Source organism: Drosophila gunungcola, unplaced genomic scaffold (genome assembly GCF_025200985.1).
Source record: "Drosophila gunungcola strain Sukarami unplaced genomic scaffold, Dgunungcola_SK_2 000099F, whole genome shotgun sequence".
NCBI classification, from domain to species: Eukaryota; Metazoa; Arthropoda; class Insecta; order Diptera; family Drosophilidae; genus Drosophila; species Drosophila gunungcola.
This window is the reverse complement of record NW_026453261.1, coordinates 162,585-184,821: the sequence shown is the minus strand read 5'-3', so window position 1 is coordinate 184,821 and position 22,237 is coordinate 162,585. Positions and strand designations below refer to the sequence as shown.

General features: G+C 45.0%; 1 protein-coding gene across 1 annotated transcript in view; it reads left to right on the top strand.

Moving 5' to 3' along the window:
* LOC128265184 (broad-complex core protein-like) overlaps positions 1–21,235 on the top strand; it is a 28,682-nt gene extending 7,447 nt beyond the window's left edge. The window contains 8 exon segments of the mRNA XM_053001041.1: positions 2,094–2,637; positions 6,113–6,301; positions 6,361–6,808; positions 6,895–7,007; positions 7,009–7,175; positions 7,378–7,523; positions 7,662–7,712; positions 17,198–21,235. Coding sequence (XP_052857001.1) covers positions 2,452–2,637; positions 6,113–6,301; positions 6,361–6,808; positions 6,895–7,007; positions 7,009–7,175; positions 7,378–7,523; positions 7,662–7,712; positions 17,198–18,954 — 3,057 coding nt within the window. The 5' untranslated portion in view covers positions 2,094–2,451 and the 3' untranslated portion in view covers positions 18,955–21,235.
* The last annotated feature ends 1,002 nt before the right edge of the window (positions 21,236–22,237 follow it).

Sequence of the window (22,237 nt, the reverse complement as noted above, 5' to 3'; positions counted from 1 at the left end):
TTCGCTCTGTCCTGCATCAGTCACACTATTGCTGTTGCTGTTGCTGTCCCTGTCCAATCCTTTCGATCGCCAACGGACAACGGAGCGTGCGCGCGATCGCCTCTCTGTCGCGCCATCTCCCTCGCTCCCGCATCCAGACGGCGCAGCACGCACACATGCACACACAGTCGCAGAATTCTGAAATTTTGGGGAATAGTTTCGCTTGTGTGAGGCGGTGTGTGCTGACTTTTTTGGCCGCCTAATGCGCTTTTTGTGTGCCGTCGATGTCGACGCTGGCAGAGGCAGAAGCGGCGACCGAGGCAGCGACTGAGTTTGGCACGGCACTCTCTTCTTCTTTAGGGCGAATTCAGTTGAGTTTCTACGCTTGCAATCGTCAAACGCAACAAACACAAAACCAAAAACTTACGGAAAACGGACACGGACTATCCTAAATTTCGGTCATATCCGATATCCACCTAATAACTCAATTGCCCGATAGGCCAGTCACGCATATATCCGCACATCCGTCCCCGGGTGATCCTGGAGCTGCTCCGCTCCAACCACCCCCTCCCCCTCGCCTATGGGGCTCCATGAGCTCGACTCAGGCCATGATACATATGCCGAAATAGTTTAGTTTAATCATCGGTTCGGTGCGTTCGGTCGGTCGCTCCTCAAAATCGCTCGCTTTGCGCTTAAGTTCGGTTCGGTTCGGTTCGGCTAGGTTCTTCTCCAGAATTCGCAGCTTCCCAGCTTCTAGCTAACGGTTCATGTTCATCCTTGACGAGTCTGTGTGTGTAAATCGTGTGTAAGTGCCTTTTTTTGCCTTTTGTTAAGTGAGAAAAAGAGGAACTGCGTGCACAAATTGCGTGTACGCCAGCAGAATAGTTCACTCTAAATACGAAAATTCTGAAATCAGAAAATTTGCAAATTGCAAGTCCAGCTGAAAAAACCAATTGAGCGGGAAGCTCAAAATGCCCCGCAAGCTCCAATAAGAAGCAGAGCTAATCCGAGCCGGGCGTCGGATTCCAATCAGAGCGCCAGCAGAAGGAAGGTGAGATCCCCTCGCAATTGGAGAATCGGTGGGAATGGGAATAAGACTGGGTAATGGGTAACGGGATGACGATATCTCAACGCCCGTACACAAAGGGGTCTGCGAGGGGTGCTATTTTTATGCGGACACATCACTCATACGTATCAGTTTGTGGGTTTATTAGCAAAAAAAAGTGCAGCGCACGCCCGGCGGACTTATCTAATAGTTTTCACTTTCAATGTCGAGCGAAAGCTTTGCCGCTGCCGTTGCTTTGCTCCGCTTATCGCAGTTCACAATTCGCAAACAGTTCGGTGAGAGCAAGAGAGGGACAGGGAAAAAGAGAGGGAAATACAGAGACAGAGACAGAAGAGAGATGAACTGCCCCAAAAGTTTTCTGTATTCAAATAATACATGTTTTTTTTTGCGATTTTCTGCAAGATGTCCAGATGGGAACAGAACGTTTCCCGCCGCAGTGCCCACACGCCTGTTCCCGCTCCCGCTCCCACCCAAGTGTACAAGTGTTCTTGGTATTTTCGCATTTGTTATAATTCGCTTTTTTCACTCTTCTTATTTGCGATGCGTTGGCTGTTTTCACTCCGTTTTTTATGGCTTTTTGTTGTTTTTTTTTCGGTGGTTCTGCACTCGTTATAAATTTTTTACGCTGTCGGCTTGTGCTGCTTCTTCTGTCTCTACGAGTGCTAATTGTCGACTTGATAGTTTATTTAATTTTGATTCGCCGTATGACATAGAAATGGTTTTTGCTGCTGCGTCGTCTCCGTGGTTGACATTTTAAACTGCATTTGTTAACAATTTTTAAACATTTCGCATAGTTGCAATCAAAACAGAAGCAGAAACAAAAGCAGAACAGTCAAAAAAAAAAAAAAAACGAAACAAAAACCGTAGCAAAGCAGAATCAAATGCAGAACTTTTAGTTCGCGCAGCGAAAATAAAAGCAATTCGAGGCGAACTCTAAATATATGAGGCGGGCGGCGAAGGGTTCAATTCTCCGCCAACCTGATAAACCTGTAACTCTATTTCGACTCAAACTCTAATTGTTTGTATTTTGCGTTCTTTTCGCTTGCAGTTAAATAATCATTAGTAAATAGTCCAGCTACTCCGCAAAACAATCGGACCCAACCGCAAATACTTACGCCAGCCGCAACCAAAGAAAAGCGACAGTTAGAGCGCTTTCATCCTTTCATTGAGGGGGCCACGAAAAAGCCTTCAAAATACGCAAGAAGGTGACCTCAAAGAAGGCCAGCGTTGTGTCGGTTGACGACGATCACAACAACAACAACCACAAGAACGACCACAACGCTCGGCAGCCCACAACCACACCCACACCAACACCCAATCCCAAACCAATACCAACGCCCGTTCACCCAGAACAGGAGAAGGTAGCCCAGTACCATAGGAACAACCGTAACCAGAAGCCCATCGAGATGGACGACACACAGCACTTCTGTCTGCGCTGGAACAACTATCAGAGCAGCATCACCTCGGCCTTTGAGAACCTGCGGGACGACGAGGCATTTGTGGATGTGACGCTCGCCTGCGAGGGACGCAGCATCAAGGCGCACCGCGTCGTCCTCTCCGCCTGCAGTCCCTACTTCCGCGAGCTGCTCAAGGTGAGTGTCTCGATATCTAATATATACCATATACCATTGCTTTGTTGGGCTTAACAGAAAATAGATTTTTTCGAAACCTTAAATACCAATATGCCAAGTAGTGTTGGGAAAACACTGCTTACTTTGGTAAACAAAATCAGTTGCTTACCTTTCAGTGGGTAAAAGAAACTCACTCACTGGTTGAGTTACTTAATTGGTCAATGACTAATAATTAATTAAATAACTGATCAACTGAACAAGAGAGCAACTGAGCAACTGAGCCAAAAAGGACACTCATGTAAGGGAACTACTCTTTTTTGTTTAATCCGCTCATGATCAACCCAACTCTAATGCCAAGCTTTTAATTCAACTTCTAAGGTAAATCTGGTTAATGGTTGGTCACATTGAAACCGATTTTATCATATTTTCTTCTCTGAAAACTTTAGCAATTGCATTTACAGATTCAGAGTTAAGGGCAATCATCGTGAGTGACTGTGCGTGTGACCTACTTAGTAGCGATCGCTACCTCGATCTGCGCCTTTATCTTCGCCTGTGCACATGTGTGCAGCAGCCGTCGATGTCAGCTCCAGTTTCCTGCTTTACAGTCGATTGCCTTCAACTTGGGGGACTACGTTCAGCCCGTTAAATATGTGGCTTTCGGCTTCGTTTGTGGTTCCAGTCCGCCTTGCATTTTGATCAGTTTAGACTGTCAGAAATCCATCCCAAGCAGCCAGGGAATTACTTTAAATCCGAAAACAAAGTCTCACTTCGCCAAGGAGGGCCAAAACGTTCCGCAAAAGTTTATTTGGCAAGGATGTAGGGAAATAGCTGGGTGCGTTTAGCTAAAATATTATGGCCAGGAGCGAAGTGGGGGCTGGCGTTTTGCTTCCATTTTAATTTATTTAGTTGTAGTTGCACACGGCAGCAAATAACAGCCGGATTAAGAAAAAAACAAGAAAAGCAACCACAGCCGCGATAGACACAAACACGGCAGATTGCGGGAAAGAGGGGATAAGGGAAGCAAAAAGGAAGCAAAACGGAAGGAAGTTGTGTGTACAGTTGAAGCACGTTATGATTTCTGGCTTGGTACAACCCTGCAATTTTAGCAAAATATTTTTTTTTTGTTGGGTTGCGGTGCAAATGAGTTGAATGCATGGACTTCGCTCTGGGACACCGGTACGTATGATTGATTTGTGTGCCCTGATCATGCAACGCATGCGGATCTGCGATTGTCTGTCCGGAAACTCGAAAGTAGAGCAGCTCAAATGACTCGGCAGAATCGCAAACGCCAGGACCACCTTCCACATCCTTGCTTCGTCCTTGGCTAATCCTTGAAGTTGTGGCCCAAGTTGAAGTCAAAGTAAACTTCCAGCTCCAGCTAATGCAGCCCGCACCGCCGAAGCCCGCAGTTTGGTTCATTATTTTTATTATGACATTAAAATTATGTGAATCGCTGTTGCTGCCGACGTTTGCCCGCCAAAACTTTGCGCTGCCTGCATTGAAAATATTTGCACGCAATTGCGGTTTTGAGCAAAAGAGACGGAACAATCTAGTTAGAGAGGGACAAGGGGACAAGGCAGCCTCGACGTTTGCCATTTGCATTGTTAAAGCTGTCATTGGAGGCGGGGACGGGACAAAGAGGAGGTCCTGCAGCAGAAATTATATAAATTACAAAGTTCCCCCGAATACCGCCCCTCGTTACTGTTACCGTCTCTTTCGACATGATTTGTTAACATGATAGAAAACTTGCTGCTTTCCGTTATTATTTTGCGTTTTTGTTCCAAATTATGCGCGAGGCCGCCAAACAAAAAGCGAGCAGCGCGGCAAACTTGTCAGTTCTGTTTGGTTTGGGAAGAACTCCAATTAGGAGAAAGCTACGTGGGGATGGGAATGGGAAGGGGGAGAGGGGGTGCCGCGGGCCAATCCAGCGCTGATTACGCAACAGCTATGGCAACGGAGGACGGGAACCGAAACAACATGTTAAGAAGTCCCCGCCAAAGTTTTCTCCTCCCACCCCCTTCATCACCTTAACCTCCTCTACGAAAAAAAGAAATTGCACGAGCAGAAAAAGTCGGCATTTAATTTGTTAAAAAGGCCAACTAAATGCAGCGGGACAAAAACAGCAACGCCAACAAAGGGCCGAGCGAATTTTTCTTGAGTTCTTTTTGTACATTCCCGTTTGTTGCCGTAGTGGAAATTATGTACCCAAGAAATTAGTATACAAAACTTTGCTGGCTGGTAGTGCAGCACAAAAAACGGCAATGGCAACGGAACGGGCACTGGCACAAAACTTTGTAAATTCAATTTGAAATACATACAAGTGGGCAGTAGGAGGTGCACAAAAGAAGACAGTGGACAGTACTACTGAGTAGCAACTGGCAAAACTGGCAGGCAAAGTGAACTGGACTCGACCGGACCAGACACTTGGCTCTCGCCCAGTTCTCGGCGACTGGGGGTAAGAGGTCCGCCCCCCACAGTACTTGGCGTCGCAATTGTGTGCGACTTTGCGCCTATGCATAAATATTTAATTAACTGCAGCGCATTATTTTAATTAGGTGTAAAAACTGCCGAACAACAAAAAGTCGGCGACAAATCCAGCCCCAGGGGTTTCGGATTCGGACTCTGATTCGGATTTGGAATGGCAATTGTCAGAGCAGAGATCCAGCGACAAGAGGTGGCTTAATGGCTGCTACTGAGTGAAGCATTTGCTCAAAGCATTTCTGGCTTTTGTGTACCGGCCAGGGCCACGCCCACAGTCCCTTATTTGCATGATATGTCAGCTGCAGCGGCGGCGGCTGGAGAGGAACTCTTTCGATCGCTCCCAGCGAATTCGTCTTTCGTCAAGTTGACCTCAATTTCGCAATACCACAGATACAGATATGCACTTACACCGCCGTACTGGCAATCTTTTAGCGCTAACTCAATCGCAAATATTCAGTGCGTGTGCGTGTGAGCATATAAATTGCAAAAGCCAGTAAATACGACGAAAACACGGGATGCAGGGCCTTTCAGGGCAGCAGAGCTCAGGAGAGACAAAAGACTTGGCGAGACTTGACCCAATTTCTAGCCAGGCAGCGCAGAAACAGAGACAGAAAAAGAAACAGCGGAGGACCAGCTCCCTTTGTTGGAGTTCCACTTGATAAGTGAAATTCACTGTACACACACTCAGTTTGCAGCACAAACTGGAATGCACTGGCCCTGAAAGTGCACAGTAGGATGGAAATGGGAAGGGGCAGGAGCAGGGGCAGGGGGAACTGACTGCACACATGGCAGAAGCAACAACTGCAGCGAAACCAGCGAATGCAAACTTCAAATCGCGCGTTGGCCTGTTGACATTTCTGGGTCAGCGCCCCTTGATAATTGCCCAGGCAAACAGGCTTATCGAGGGTAGGGGGAAGGGCAAGTGCTCTGACTCAACAAATGAATATCTGAACAACTGGCCTGAGTAACACACTAATCGCTATATATACTTCGAATTTCACGCATCTCCTTTCAGAGCACACCCTGCAAACACCCGGTCATATTGCTGCAGGATGTCAACTTCATGGACCTGCACTCGCTGGTGGAGTTCATCTACCACGGCGAGGTCAACGTTCACCAGAAGTCGCTGCAGTCCTTCCTAAAGACCGCTGAGGTGTTGCGCGTCTCGGGACTCACACAGCAGCAGGCGGAGGATACACACAGCGTGAGTAGTAGTAGGACTAGTAGTATGATTAGCGGAACTCTACTTAGCATTTTCCACAGCACCTGACTCAGATCCAGAACCTGGCCAACGCCGGTGGCCGCACGCCGCTTAACACGCACGCTCATTCGCACCCACATCCACATCACGGCGCCTTGCACGACGACGGCGGAGCCTCGACCCTCTTTAGCCGCCAGGGAGCGGGCTCCCCGCCACCCCCCGCGGTGCCGTCGCTGCCCCCTCACATCAACAACCAGCTGCTGAAACGCATGGCCATGATGCATCGCAGCAGCGCCGCGGTCGCAGAGGAGACCTCACAGGCTCTCAAGCGGCTGCGCGGATCGGACAACGGCCTGCCCCTATCCGGTACCGGCAGTGCCAGCAACAACAACAGCCCCGACTTGCCGCCGCTCCTTGCGCGCAGCGCATCGCCTCAACAGACTCCGGCCGACTTCAGCACGATCAAGCACCACAACAACAACAACACGCCGCCGCTCAAGGAAGAGAAGCGTGAGTGCCTGGCGATCCCAGTTGGGATTGGTGACAGTGGGTAAACTTCATTAACCCGCCCCCATTCCCCCCTTTTTGTCTTACAGGCAACGGACCCACTGGCAACGGCAACGGCAATGGAAACACTGGCAACGGTAATGGCAACGGAGCGAGCAACGGCAACGGAATCTCCATCAGCGACAAGCTGAGCAGCCTCACACCCCTCGCCGCTCGCTCGGGCTGGTACCGATGACGTCAAGTCTGAACCCATGGAGCTGGTCTGCTCCAACAACAATGCCAACGCCAACGACGAGCACAGCAACGACTCCACCGGCGAGCACGACGCCAACCGCTCCAGCAGTGGCGATGGCGGCAAGGGCTCTCTGAGGTAGGGTATTATTCCTGACAACTCCAAAAAGTTTTTTATAAGTTATAGTTTTAACACAAAGTAAATATTACATTGCACAATTTATCTCTCACCCGTTAATCAGTCAGTTATCCGTTATCAGTCAAGCACTTGAAACATATTTTCCTGAAGGATAATTTGAAATTAAGTCATTTAGCTACTGATCCTCGAAATTCCATTGCAGCTCTGGCAACGACGAAGAAATCGGTGATGGACTCGCCTCGCACCACGCCGCCCCGCAGTTCATCATGTCTCCGGCGGAAAACAAGATGTTCCAGGCTGCCGCCTTCAACTTCCCCATGAGCAATCTCGATCACTCAGCGTTGCTTGGTACGTATGCACAACTTGCGAAGAGACGTACTAACTGACTAACTAACGTTTTTCGTCTCGCTCTTCGCTTTTCTCCCTCTCGCTTTCTCTCTCTCTCTCTCTTTTTCGCCGCGGCAATTGGTCGGTGGCCACGATCAGGTCTCAACACACAGTTGCAGCAGTCCGGTGACCTCGCCGTGTCCCCTCAAGGTGAGTCCGAGCATTTATCTATCCGTACTCTATTGTTCCGCTCTATTTGCGCCCAAAAGCTCATTATTACATTTTTTACATCAAATGCAAATGCAAGTACCAAAATGATATACCAAAGAGTCTATTCAAGTCAGATACCAGATACCAAAAGAAATGAAAGTCTAAAAGCAAACGTTAACATATAAATAAAGAGGACTCGATTCCACATCTAAAAATAAAATTAAAATTATATCAAAAACCAAAACCAGAATCCCAGTTAAAGTTACTGAAAACTGCTGAGAGATTATTTTGACCTCCTGTACAATCGATCTTTTTTATTTTGTTGTTGTACTATCGTTTTGTTTTCGTTGTGTTTTTATTTCTTTCGATTTTTGCGTTTCGACTGACTTGAGGACACACACATACATACATACATGTCGCATATGTATGCGTGTCGATCAGGAGCAAGACTTTTGATTTAATTTTCGATTTATTTCCCGTTTGACTCAACTCGAATCCGCACCCAAATCCAAATACGAATTCGAACTTGATCCTTGGAACCAACGGCAGTCCCAAACCAAAATAAACCGAAACGCGTTTAAATCGAGATACAAACCCTTTACCACCCTCCGCCCACAACAAAAAAAAAAAAAACCGTAACGGTTTGCAGTTCGTTGTGATTCCAAGTCGAGTTCCCGTCGTAGCGTAAAAAGTGTATAAATTTCTTTCTTGTTGATTGTTTCGATGGTAAATGTTTTCATTTGTTTCGGTCACACTCACACATACGCACATGCCAGAAGAGGCCAGGGAAAAACACCCAGATTCCAGAGTCCAGAAACCATATACCATAAATCCCCACTCCAGTACCAGTACTCATGCTAGTCGGTTTCCCATGTCATCCGTGTATGAAAAAGAGCCACATGTTCATGCTGTCGATGATGATGGCGGCGAAGACGAGTAATGCATAATCAATACGGCAGAATAATTGCTAAATAAACACAAGCCGCGAAACTTTGGCCCAACAGCAAAGTGGAGCAACAGGCGCAGCCACACGTCGGCTTATTTCAAATTCCCGCTTTGCAAGTTGTTTGATGAACTACGCAAAATTAATTAACTCCCAGCTTTCTAGCTCGTCTGCCGCCCGCAGAGTGTTTAGCAAAATTATACTAAAAGTTTCGTGCCGCACTCGTTACGGTGTGTGTGTTGCTGCGGTTAGGCCGCAACAATCCAGAGTCCCGTCCCTGGAGCTATAGACCTTAACCAAATGTTTGGTCTTGCTACTGCTTGCTGCACTTGATCGATCAGTCCTGGTGGGCACAAGTAACTTTACTGACTTCACTCCTCGCGCTTGGATCGAAGAGCTATCTCAAGACCGAAACAAATAATGAACACCACGCGTTAATGTTTCTTAACCGTTGTTATTTCGACTGCGTAATTTGCTTATGTTTACATTTCCGTTTCCGTTTTTGTTCTGCATACGTTTTTTTCATTTCGGTCCTCTTTGTGTGCTAATATTTTGTATTCGTAATGAAAAACCCAAGTAAATCAAATCAAACACCAGCAAAATGTACTACAACAACAGAAAAGCGCACCCACTTACATATACAATAAACACGCCAATACACTTTCCCACTACAAACACATGCATACTGTTTCTAAAAGCGCCCAAAGCTTGAAATTATGCTCCGTTTTATCCAATCCCATGATCCAGTCCTGCCCACCGCCTTTTTTTGTTTCTTTTAAACCAAACTCGCAAGGGGAAAATATAATAATATTTTCAGTTCGGTTTCATCCTATGATTTCAGTAGAGTAGAGTGTCAGTGTTCTCATTTCGTTGCTTTTTTTTTGGTGTATTTCCAGAATATTTTTGGTTTTTTTCCACTTAAGTTTTATTGTGTTTCTCCCAGTTTAAAAAAAAATGGCAGATCAACACTAGACATGACACGACACGGGAAATCCCCGCAGAGAAGAGAACACCCGCAATCGAAATTTTATTGGTGTGAACTTTAGTTTCCATTTAAAACGCAACGCATTTGAAGATCGAATATATACATACCTACATAAGATATATGTGTGTATTAAATATTGAACTATTTCTTTTATTTGTACGTCGTCGTGCTTGTGTCTAAAACTATTTAAACCCACCCAAACCAAATTTACCGACCAACGACCAACAATTCAAAAGAAGAGCGAAATTTGCAACAAATGCATTCGAACGAATTTTCACATCAATGTTCAATGTTCTTTTGTTAACAACTGTCAAAGTCCCCACCCACAGTCAGTGATGGCGGTAAAAAGGGTATTCATTTAGTTTACCCCCAGTCACCCGAAAAAGCCACCCCCACGCCCCTGGGTCTGTCTCTTGTTCCCTCGAATTTGGTCACACTTGGTTTTGAGCACATACACAGCCTGGCCAGACCCCAAAACCCAACCTCGAAATACCCCACACGAACAGCCTTACACTCATACTCAAACAAACCCCCATTTATCCGCTACGAATACAGAAATAAGTGCACATTGGGAACTTGTAAATCCTTTGATAGCCTTCTAAAAGCTGGTCCGTGTCCCGGGGCGGAGGATCAGAGCTTAGCACAGATTGGCATTTGTTCACACATGTGCACGCAGTACGATTTATTCCGTTTCACTCCACTCCGTTGCGCGACTCTCGGCAGACCCATACTACAACGCAATGTGTCCCCACTCGACACCGCACGCTCCTCACTCCACACTTGAAACCCAACACGGCCACACTGCAACTCACATGATCACTAGATCACCTGGCCACGCTAACCACGCAAGCACACAAACACACGCATTGACCCGCCACAGGACGCACACTAGGCTAACGTTTTGCTATTCGAAATGTCTAATAGCTCAAACACTTACATACTTACACACACATACATCCCCGCCCACCCTCACACACACACATGAAATCTATTATTCGCTCCCACAGCTAACAAAAAGATCACCAAAGGGAACTAATACCTATGATGATCGCCTAACGCTAATCTTTAATCTGTTTCCAATTGTACTAATCGACCAAAATTTAAATTCCCCAATAATCGTTAGAACTATACATATATAATATATCTACCTACCCACACACGTATATATATGAACCAAAGTATATACATAAATAATGTTAAGAATTGATCTACCTAACCCCCTGTATACGTATATAAATCCGCTTTACTAAACCTCCAATGGATTCATAGATACAACCACCGCCGCCACAGGCGACCCAAGCAGACAACTCGATACGTGATACAATCACATCCACCCCCACTTCCCTCCCTCTTCTTTCCCCCCTTCTCTTAAGTTCCAACCCACACTCTTCTTTGCACTAAAAACACAAACTGAGATTACGTCTACCAACAACTTAAGGCTTCAAATATATACATTTGATTGACAAACCGCTTCAAATTACGCTTTATATATACATATATATTTGTTGCTCCTATTTATTAAACCAAAGGATACAAACACACACACAGACACAAAATGAGAAATCAGAGTACTAGCTTACGCCTAGCATACCTAGAATAAAGCATTCTAAATTCACTAATTTTAAGTTCCGCATTGGTGATCCAGGCAAATCGAAAAATGTATCCAACACCAATCTATTTAAGTTACCACCTAAGGACACAAACGAATTGAAAGACACAAAACCAGTTTGCAAGCTGCGGATGGAATGGAGGAGTTGGGATCGGAACAATGTTATTTACAAATTAAAAATTAATTAATTAAATTAAAAACATTTTAAATTACTCAGTGCATATTAGCACACAGCTAAAAATATGTAACGGTCAAACAAGAGGACCTTAAATTGAAAGGAATCGAAGAGTTACAAGAAGTTTTATTAAGCCAAGAAAATTTGTTAACTGTCTAAAACTAACAGATCCACCAGCACTCCAACCTCTCCAAAGGCCCAAGAATAAAAAAATAATTAAAAGCTAAAAATGTAATATAATCACAATGTAAATTTAAAAAAATTCTGCAAACATTGAAAAATCAAAAATTAAAATCGAATCTAAAAATTACAATTATGACCAGAGATGATGATCTTGAATACGAAGGTGATGATTTGGCAGCGATTTAATTGTAGTGATTTTTAAGTGACACATGCACACACAACCCCCTATACATGCTCACATACACACACACACAAAAAGACACACCGACACGGAGAGAGTCCCTAGGTACGGGAAGCCAGAGAACACGAACCACAAAACATGAACTGGTGATGGTGTTTTACACAAACACACCCACACACACAAAAACATACACGAGCACCCAGACACACACAAACAGATACATGCGGAATTTCTCTTGCCCTCCTCTTACGGCAGAATTTAAACGCTCCTCCTTTTCCTATTCCTACTTTGTAAATTACTACACACCACCGCACACTATGGTAATGAGTTAAACAACAAACTAAACTTCAACAAAAAACAACCCAAACCAAAACAAACCAAAACCAGCCAACCAACCAACCAGCCAACAAGAACCTTAAACCAAACCTAAGCCAAACAAAAGAACCCCAACAATTTTGCACACGTTGAGTATCGGTAGTGTCCATCATGCGATCAGATCGACATCGATGTTCATATAAGCAGCCGCCAAGAATGAAAGAATCGAATCCCTCTGGAACTGAACTGAGTCACAGTCACAGTTTGAGTCGCAGGCACGGCAATTAATTTTCGAGTTGAGTCGTGAAAAACTGAAACTAATACGTCGGCGAACAATCAAAAAAGAATTAAATTTCTCACATTTCCCATTGCAAAGCCAACCGTTTTCTTTTCCACATGCCATCTCCCATTATCCTTTTCCCCACCTTATCATCTATTTCTCTCTTACTCTCCCTTTCTGTATACCTATCTGTCTAATGTCATGCACTCCGCAAGAAAAACAGATTGAACAATCGAAAAATAAATCCAAAGTTAAAATAGCCACTAAATAATGCAAAAGCTATAGCAGAAATGAAGCAAACATACATATTTGATGCAAAAAATGCTAACGAAATTCGTTTTCTGATAACTATCCGGCAAAACTCATGAAAACAACAAAAAATATCGAAAATCAAACATTCAAAAATCAAAATCTAAATCCCAATCGAAACCAATGAGAAATCACGCAAAATTGAAGCAAAAAAACCAATTCAATAAAACTCGTTGTCCTTGGGCTAATGCGTCGTTTTCTGACTTTCTTCCCCACTTTGTCGTCAGGTAAACTGACGACAAATGCTCCAACTACTACAACAACAATAAACAACAACTTGATTACCAACAACAACAACTACGATTACTCTCTACCAACAAAAACCATCTCCAACTCAACAAAAACTCCAACTCCATTACCACCAACTACTACAACAACAACAAATCCAACTCGACCTACAGCCATCACAAGTGCCTCCGGCATCTGTGGCCTTAACCTCTCCACTTTCGCAGCCAACGGGAGCAGCGGCGGCGGTAGCAAGGGCGGTATCTCGGTGACCGCGCTGCTGCCCCAGCAGCAGCAGCACCATCACCACCAGCAACAACAGCAGGGGAACAACCAGGGGAGCCAAGCGCCGAACGGGATCCTAGCCTGTAGCACGCCCACACCCAACACGCCCACCACCACCCAGCAGCAGATGTTCGCGGCGGTGATGGCCAACATGGCGGCCTCGGCCTCGGCATCGGCGTCCGCCTCGACGAGTGGCAGCGCCAACAGCTCACTGAACAACTCGACGGGTGGCCTAAACTCAGCCCTTAACACATCGAGCGGCGGAGTGGCCGGACAAAGCAGCGCGACTAGCGGCGGCGACGACTTCCGATGCAACCCGTGCAACAAGAACCTGAGCTCACTGACGCGCCTTAAGCGCCACATCCAGAACGTCCACATGCGCCCCACCAAAGAGCCCGTGTGCAACATCTGCAAGCGAGTCTACAGCTCCCTAAACAGCCTGCGCAACCACAAGAGCATTTACCACCGCAACCTCAAGCAGCCCAAGCAGGAGCCGGGCGCCAGCGCCCCCCAAGCCACGGCAAATAGCTTCTACCATCAGCAGCACCAGCAGCAGCAGTTGAACCATCACTCGTCCTCATAGGGCTTCATGTACTTCGACTACCGCCAGCAGCAGCATCAGGCGCACCCACACACTCACCACATGACCAACAGAAGCGGAGGGTTCTCCAATTAAGGGGGGTGGGCTCCCAAGCGGTACAACGAATGGGAGTAGCAGGTTTTTGTTAAGTTTGCCCCTTAGCGATTGTATTAAATTAACTGAATGTCAAGCATATGTAGGTGTAAGGTATAGGAACACACACAAAACGGTGCTTTTTGTAGACATTAATTATTAAGGACCAGAAGGCAGACCACTGATAAAATTGGGGGGACGTGGATGAGCACACACACACACACACACACAGTCTATGCTAGTTACAATTAGTTGCCTTCTGTAGTTGCTAAGCACAGGATACACAGTTTATACAGATTAAATCAACCCTAGATAGTCCTAAATACCCCTCCTCCCCTCCCCTCCTCCTCCGCTCTTGAAAAGTTTTAAAGAGTTTTGAGAACCTTTTCTCCCCATTTCTATACCCTATAACAATCCCACATCAGCTATATAGGTCTTAATAACGTTAAGTAGAAGCTAGCAGAGGTGCCCGTAGTGAATTCTTCGAAATGGCTTTAAATAATTACAATTTATCCGATATACAGACATATATTATCTATATGCAACTTATGATAGGCACAAATCGTATATATATTACAAGGGGAATAGACGTACGAATAATCTTTCTCAACTTTTTAATATAAAATAAAGACCAAGCTACAGATTTTTTTACCTTTACAAAATATATAAATAATGTTGAAAAGTTTCGATTTATAGATGTAGTATATACACACGTTTAGAAGTTTAAAAGAGCAAGAAGCGATGAGCGATAGGGAGCGACCGACCGAACGACCGACCAATTGCAAAGATCTTTTCTGCAGTGCTCATAGCTAGTTATCAGTTTTTGAATATATAGAGTTAAGCGCACACCAACACACACTCGCACCCATACACACACGACTAGGCTAAGAAAAATGTATAACCTTATTTTTTTTATAAATTTTTTTTTTGTATTTTTAATGTTAAATATGCGAATATTGAATAATCGTACTGAAATTTTGGACCGGATACTTCGATTATAAAACCTGTGTTCGTTAATATGTAGTGCTGCTAAGTAAAGATACAGACATGTATGTGCGTATTACCTATGAATTCAAGCAAATATATATATATACGTTTATACGCCACTCACCCGCAAGCCAATGCAGTTAATATCCCTGTATGATATGAAGCGATTGTGGTTCTGTACGAAGAACTCCACTTACAATTCTAATTCAATCCATGATAATTACAATAAACGTCTACACATCAAAACGATATTTCATTTACCCTGTCCATTCCCGAGGTCACTCCCCCCAGAACCCACGCCCCAGCCTCGGTTTGTATGCATGTCAATCGAGGATTCGTCACCCGTCCCTTTGGAAAACTAACACCAAAACCAGCCATGGAAAGTCAACCGCCAGAGGTACACCCTCCCCCCCCCCCCCCCTTCCTCCCCCCGCCCACTCACCCCCCAAATTACACAAAACACACACTTTCTCTCATTGTCCGCCTTTCTTTCTGTCTAGCCATATATCATGTAACATATCGTCTTCACTTATAACAATACATAACATAAATTGTAGGCCAGATTTTGGCACTGTGTCCCGTCAATGTTTCATGTCATGTGTGCCGAGCCGAATCAAACTTTGACCCTTTCACTCTCATAAATACGCCAACACACCCGCACTTCTCAAATAGAGTGCAAACTTTACCTACTTTAAGGACCCCTAAAGACCAGAAATCTCAGCAAGAACCACACTAATAAAACCACTCCACGCAAACAAATCCAACCCCCTCCGCTCCACCATTAGAACAAGGCAAGATCGGCTTGCCTTGACCAGTGAAACACAAAATATCTCAATCTTCTTAGAGGTGCCCCCAATTTGACAACCAAACCATTCCCCGCACACAACAATTAATTGGAAAAAGCCTCCCGTGTGTGAACCAGCCGTTCCCACGCACGTTTAATATTCCGCACATTTGGTTCTTTTTAACCAGTCCCCATTCCCCACCCTTAACCCAAATCCAGCCAAACCACCACCTAACCAAAACCAATCAATCCCAACACAGGCAACGGTGCTGCGATTGAGTTTGAAAAAAAGAGACACTAGTGACAACCGCAATAATCTTGCAAGTAAACAAAATAGAAAAAAAAAATAACCAAAAATAAGAAATTCAAAATAATACTCTACATTTTATATATATAACAAATCAATCAGGCCAAACATGTTTCAAAATTTTGCTAAACTTAACAAACAATTGAGAAATCGAAATCGAACGAAAAAATAAACGCAAACTAAATTGGAAATGAAGTCGAAATTGAAATTGAACCGAAAATCGAGAAATGCGAATCGAAATCGAAAACAAGACAAATTGGTTTAAAAGCATCCACGAAATTCGTGACAAATTACCAACGATCAGATTACACCCAATTGGCAAAAGACACCACAAAATTATTCACCAGTTTCAAGATCTTCCCCAATGACGTAGCACTCGCAACTGCAACTGAAACCTTGCAATTGCAATTGCCAGCGATCGGGGCGCAAATTCTTGAATTTAAATTCGTACCGAACCGAATCCGACTTGGATTCGTATTCGAATTTGAGAGATTGCGCAGGTCAAACCGTATTTCCCACCTGCGGCTTGAGAACAGTGCACTTCGAGTTCAACTCCAACCACAACAAATTAGCCACAGCAACAACAAAAACAGCTACAGCTACAACAACAGTCAAAAAACCGTTTTATTACCATTTTATTTATGTGCGTTTTCCCAAAAAAAAGGGAACAAAAACCCAACCCGAAACAAAAAACCAAAAATGAAAACTCCAAATATGCGATATTACTAATCGCACTCCGAATTTGAACCTAAGACGAATTGAACTGAGAACAGCATCGTTTTTTCAACAATTTCCTTGGTCAAAACCGATGCGAGCCAAAATTTGAAGAATGCGTCCGGAAAAAATAAACTGAAGCGATTACCAAAAGCAAAATTTTGAGAAAAACTATTTAAAGAAAAGCAAAGCTAGCAAAGTCAGCAAATTTACATTGTTTTGAGCCTGGATTTGTTAGTGTTATAAAATTAAACCAATCAAAAACTAAAATACAGAAACAGACACAAAAACAGTAACAAATACAGCACACAGACAACTAACACGCCCACATACACCGACAGAGCCACACTAACACCACAAACAAAACACGAACAGAACAAAAAAAAAATACCGCTACTACTCCAACACACAACTAAACAACAAATGAAAACGAAACAAAAACAAAAACAAACCAAATAACAACAAAGTCAAATATACAGAAAAGTCACTATTGTCTCTTTTTTCTTCTCTTCCTCTATATGACCGTATAGGTGGCAGCACCGGCAGCCTACTCGGCGGCGTTATAGTGCCCGGCGGTAGTGGCACCCATAGTAATAATAGTATCAGCAACAACAACAACAACAACAACAACAACAACAACAACAGCAACAACCAGCAAGAACAACAAGTAGACCAACAGTCATCACCACACCACCTCCTCCAACAACATCATTCCACACCACATACCAACAGTCCACAACAACAACAACAGCATCTGAAGCAGGAGCAACAGAAGCAGGACCAACTGAAGCAGTCGGGTGGCGGGAGCAGCAAGTCCAGCGACCTGCACATTGCGGCGGGCAGCGAGCGAAGCCTGTCACGCTCCTCGCAGGGCATTGCGGAGGCAGGCGGTCACAGTGCCACGCCCTCGCCTTCGCCCACCGCTTACCACAAGCGCGAGAGGGAGCGCGAACGCGAGCGGGAGAGGGAGCGGGGACGATCGTTTGACCACGAGCGGGACCTGGAAGGACAGGGCGGCACAGGATCGCCGGCTTCTCCGCCACCACCGCCGCCGCCCTCGCACCACTCGCACTTCGGCCAACATCCCTTGTCGCTGCTGCCGAGCCACCACCAGCTCCACGCCACCCACCACGAACTGAGCGCCGCCGCCGCCCACCACGCCCACGCCCATGCGCATGCCATGGCCCGCGCCGGATCGCCGTTGGAGCACCACCACCTGTTGCACCACAGACGGGCCTCGCTCTCGCCCTCGGGCGCCGTGACCGGGGCCAGCGGCGGAGGTGGACGGGGCTCGGGAGGAGCGGGCGGCAGTCTTCTCTCTTCGGTGCGCGCCCAGGACGTGGCGCAGGCTAACCGGCTCCTGCTGCCCCTGCCGCTCAACGCCTGCCACCGGTGCGACGTGTGCGGAAAGCTGCTGAGCACCAAACTCACGCTGAAGCGCCACAAGGAGCAGCAGCACTTGCAGCCGCTGAACAACGCCGTGTGCAACCTGTGCCACAAGGTCTTTCGCACGCTCAACTCGCTGAACAACCACAAGAGCATCTACCACCGCCGCCAGAAGAACCACCACTCGTACTTCCACCACGGGGCCAGCGTGGGCCAGGCGGGCAGTCCGGGCAGTCGACTCCACCAGTCGCTTAGCTCGCTAAGCGCCGCAGCGGCGGCGGCCAACAACAGCGTGAATGTGGGTGGAGGCGCTGGTGGAGCGGGGGGCAACGCAGTGGCCGCTGCCGCGGCGGCAGCAGCTGCGGCCGCCGAACTGCTACTCTCGCCGATTGTTGGCGCCGCGGCCGTGGCCGGAGGAACGGCCAGCTCCACGCTCCAGCTGGCGGCGGCTCACCAGCAGCAGCAGCAGCAACAGTCGTCGCCGGGCATTGTCAAGCCGTGCATGGACTTCTTATAAGATCAACAGCAACTCTTGCAGCAGCTGTTCCACGTGGCGCTCAACAACTCCGCGGCGGCAGCGGCGGCTGCAGCAGCAGCAGCTGCGGCTGGATCGGGCCCTGGGGGAGCAGCTGGGTCGGAGGGAATGGGCGGCGTTCAGGAGTACGGGGTTCAGGGGCCCAGTGGCACGCCCACCGTCGATCTCACCCAGCTGGAGCACTCGGCGGGAGGCGGAGGGTTCTCCGCTGCCGCCCTACAGCACCACCTGCCGCACCCCCTCTCCCACCAGCATTCGCTGTCCCACCAGCATCCCCACCAGCTTGGGCACCAGCATCCCCATCCGCATCCCCATCCCCATCCGCATCAGCATCCATATGAACGAATGAATTTACTAGACCAATAAGCGAGGCGCATGAAAGCATGCTACAAAAATCAGGCACGACGATCGGGCACCACACACACGCACACAATTGAAGAATGAGGAAGAGTAGAAGGAGACAAAGATGGAGGAGAAAGAGGAGTAGGAGGAGGAGGATAAGAGAACCGACCGAACGAACGAAAGGATTACTATAAGAAGAGGACTGCTATCACATAACCATGTATATTTCGGATCTCACAGAACGGAAAATTCAAAGACTTTTTCGGGCAGAACAAAAACGAAACTAAAATACATTGGCAAGCATCGAGACGAAGCAATGATAAAGAAGAAAGCGAAAGCGAGGAGAGGAAAGGAAGACAAAAACATTTTTAGGCAAATGAAAAAACTGTGATTATTTACGACTTGATTATAAAGCAAGCAAAAACAAAAGTCTTTTATTATAAAGCTATACATACATATACACACACGCACACACCCAATCAGATTGCGCTGAAATCGGAATCGGACTCGGAGTCTGGGCAGAACAAGTATACGTATAAGAAATTTTTTTCCACCATCCCAAATTTTGATGCGAATAGCTAGAATAAAGCAAGCGGAGCTCTAACGCAAGCTTGGAGCACAGGATAGAAGACTGTAAACCATGTCACCCAAATGTACACACGACTTATCCCATTGACACATACCCCTTAGTATTATCCGCAAAAGCGCAAGACGCCATCGCCATGCCACACTTAAAACTTAATCCGAACCGAATCCGCCTATCGTTTTGAATGTGGATGCAACCGGGAATCACACTGAATAAGAATCTAAATCACTGAACTAATGTGCAATGCGCCACGTCTAACTCTTCCCCATATCTGTACAGCATCTAACTATTCGATCTTCGTCGCATAAGCATTTTTTCAACACCATTGTTTACTTATGAACAACAGAACATACAACTAATGCATTTTTTTTGTGTATCATTGTAAGATATCAGATATATATATAAAGCATACATATGTGTACATTTAAATATTCATAAAATGAGTAGCAAGGTTAATGTAAAAACCACAACTATGTAAACCTAGCCTTAAGTAAATGTGTGGAATATACGATTTTTTTTTTTACTTATCTACAATTACAAGCGTTGCCCTTAGGAAAACACACACGACTATACACTAGTACATGTATAACTATAAATACAAATATGATATGAATATAATTAAGACTATCACTCAGCATAACGCATACACAGCAAAACCATAAATCAGTTTTGAGATGTAGGACGGGCGGAGATCTAAGATTGTATATAGGTGGAAATAGCACTGAGGGGGAGATACGGGGTAATAAATATTAGTAGAGTACAAGGAAGAAAAGGATTCGAGCGCGTTCCGAAGCTGTCGTCTCGCTTGTCATGGGAAAAGGACTGACTAGTTTTAAACTCTGCCGAAGGCCGACGAGCTGATCGCTCAGCGATAAACGTTGGCTGATAACTGAACTTCGAACAATAAAATTGTTGGTCCTCAGTTGATAGATTGCAACTAATTATGCTTTCCAATTGGTAAATTTGGGACACTTAATGTATAATCAAAATTAGCGACCAGATAAAGATGGTTTACTTTGCTTCCAGCACACTTTACCTTAATTTAAAGACTGATAATTTGATGTAAACTTTGGAAGGGGCAAGGAATAGAATCTGCAAAAAGAGTCAGGCAGAGGAACCGTAGAGAACGATATTATTTTTAGGAGCATGAAATTTCATCTTGGGATATCGAAAGCGATAGGAAAGATAGAGCTAGAAGAGAAGCATGAGCCTTAGTTAAAAGTCAGACCTAGGTGGGTATCTTTCCAAACCGATATGTAGAAAAGAGAGGGGGAGAGTGGGAAGGTTTGAGTCGTGTGCGAGTATAGTCGAATTGTATTTTTATACAACCTATTATAATTAACAATTAGTGTAACTCACCCAAGCATACTTTAGGCGCATTTTCCCATTGTATTTTTTCTTGCTTCTTTTGGCAAACGAAAAGTCTGAAAAGTTTATTAAGTTAAATCACCAACGTTTTGATACCAAATTTCGATTAAAATACCTTATTCATATACGACTATAATAAGTTTATCGTACAAGTTAACCCATAACTGTAACTGTAATGTATATACCTATAAGGAGAATCTTCGGTTTGTTACTCCCACGCGATCAGCAATCGCCAATCCCCAGCTGCAATGCCATATATAGAATACCCGAGTGCTGTACTTAGCTCTCCGACCTCACCATAAATGTCACCTCGTTATTATTATGTTCAATAAATATGGGAATGTAAGTCCAGACTTATGAGAATTAAGAGTCACATAGCAATTCGAAGACGTGGAGATGTCTCGCTTTTCACTATAAATGTTGATTACTTAAATTATGTACTACTAAAAGACACGGCAGAAAACAATTCACAAACCCCAGTGTGTTCTAATAGGTACATCAAATGAGTACAGAACGCAGGATATACTCAACTAACTAAACTGAGGAGCTAACCAACTATTAACTAACTAAATAGCATATTAATATTCGAAATAACAACAGTAAGATCCCTTTAAGCGAGAAACCCAAACAGAATACCGAAATACCAAAAACGCAAAACCGAACACAAGAAAACCGATTTAATAACGAATTATCAACCGTAGGTTCGCCTGCTTAATATGTGTATTATGAGAATTATTTTACCATTCGTAGAGATATTCCTACCCCTCCCCTAACCGCGAAACTTTTATATACCTTTGCCAGTTAAGTGAATGAATGCATGCTGAATTCTATTACCGTATTACCCAATAAACCATTAGCTCCAAGCCACGTAAAGCTTACAATTACATTAACAACAATTACAATTACAATGCGCGATATTTAAGAAATAAACTAAACTACAGTATCAGTGCAGTAACTACATGAATATTCATACATAAGTAAAATAGCTAATCCAAGGAAGCAGGCAGAAGTGGCGGCTTACCCCTTAACTCAATAGAATATTCATAGAAAAAAACCCAGATGGTGTTGATTGAGGAACGGAGCAAAGAGAAGAGTAAGGGACCACCTTACTGGTCCAAATCAATCTAATCATCTCCATTCCTTCTTTTTGTGCCGCTTGGCCAGAATCAAAGGCAAGAAAATACAATAAAATATCTCATATAGTTGCAAAAACTCGTACACATACTTATAATTGTAGAAATATTACCCATACCAATATCCATAACCACAATCACATCGAAATCAAGGCAGATCGAAGATCCCGCCATGTCAAAAAGCAGCATCAGTAAGAAAACCAAAGTAACAGACAGAAGA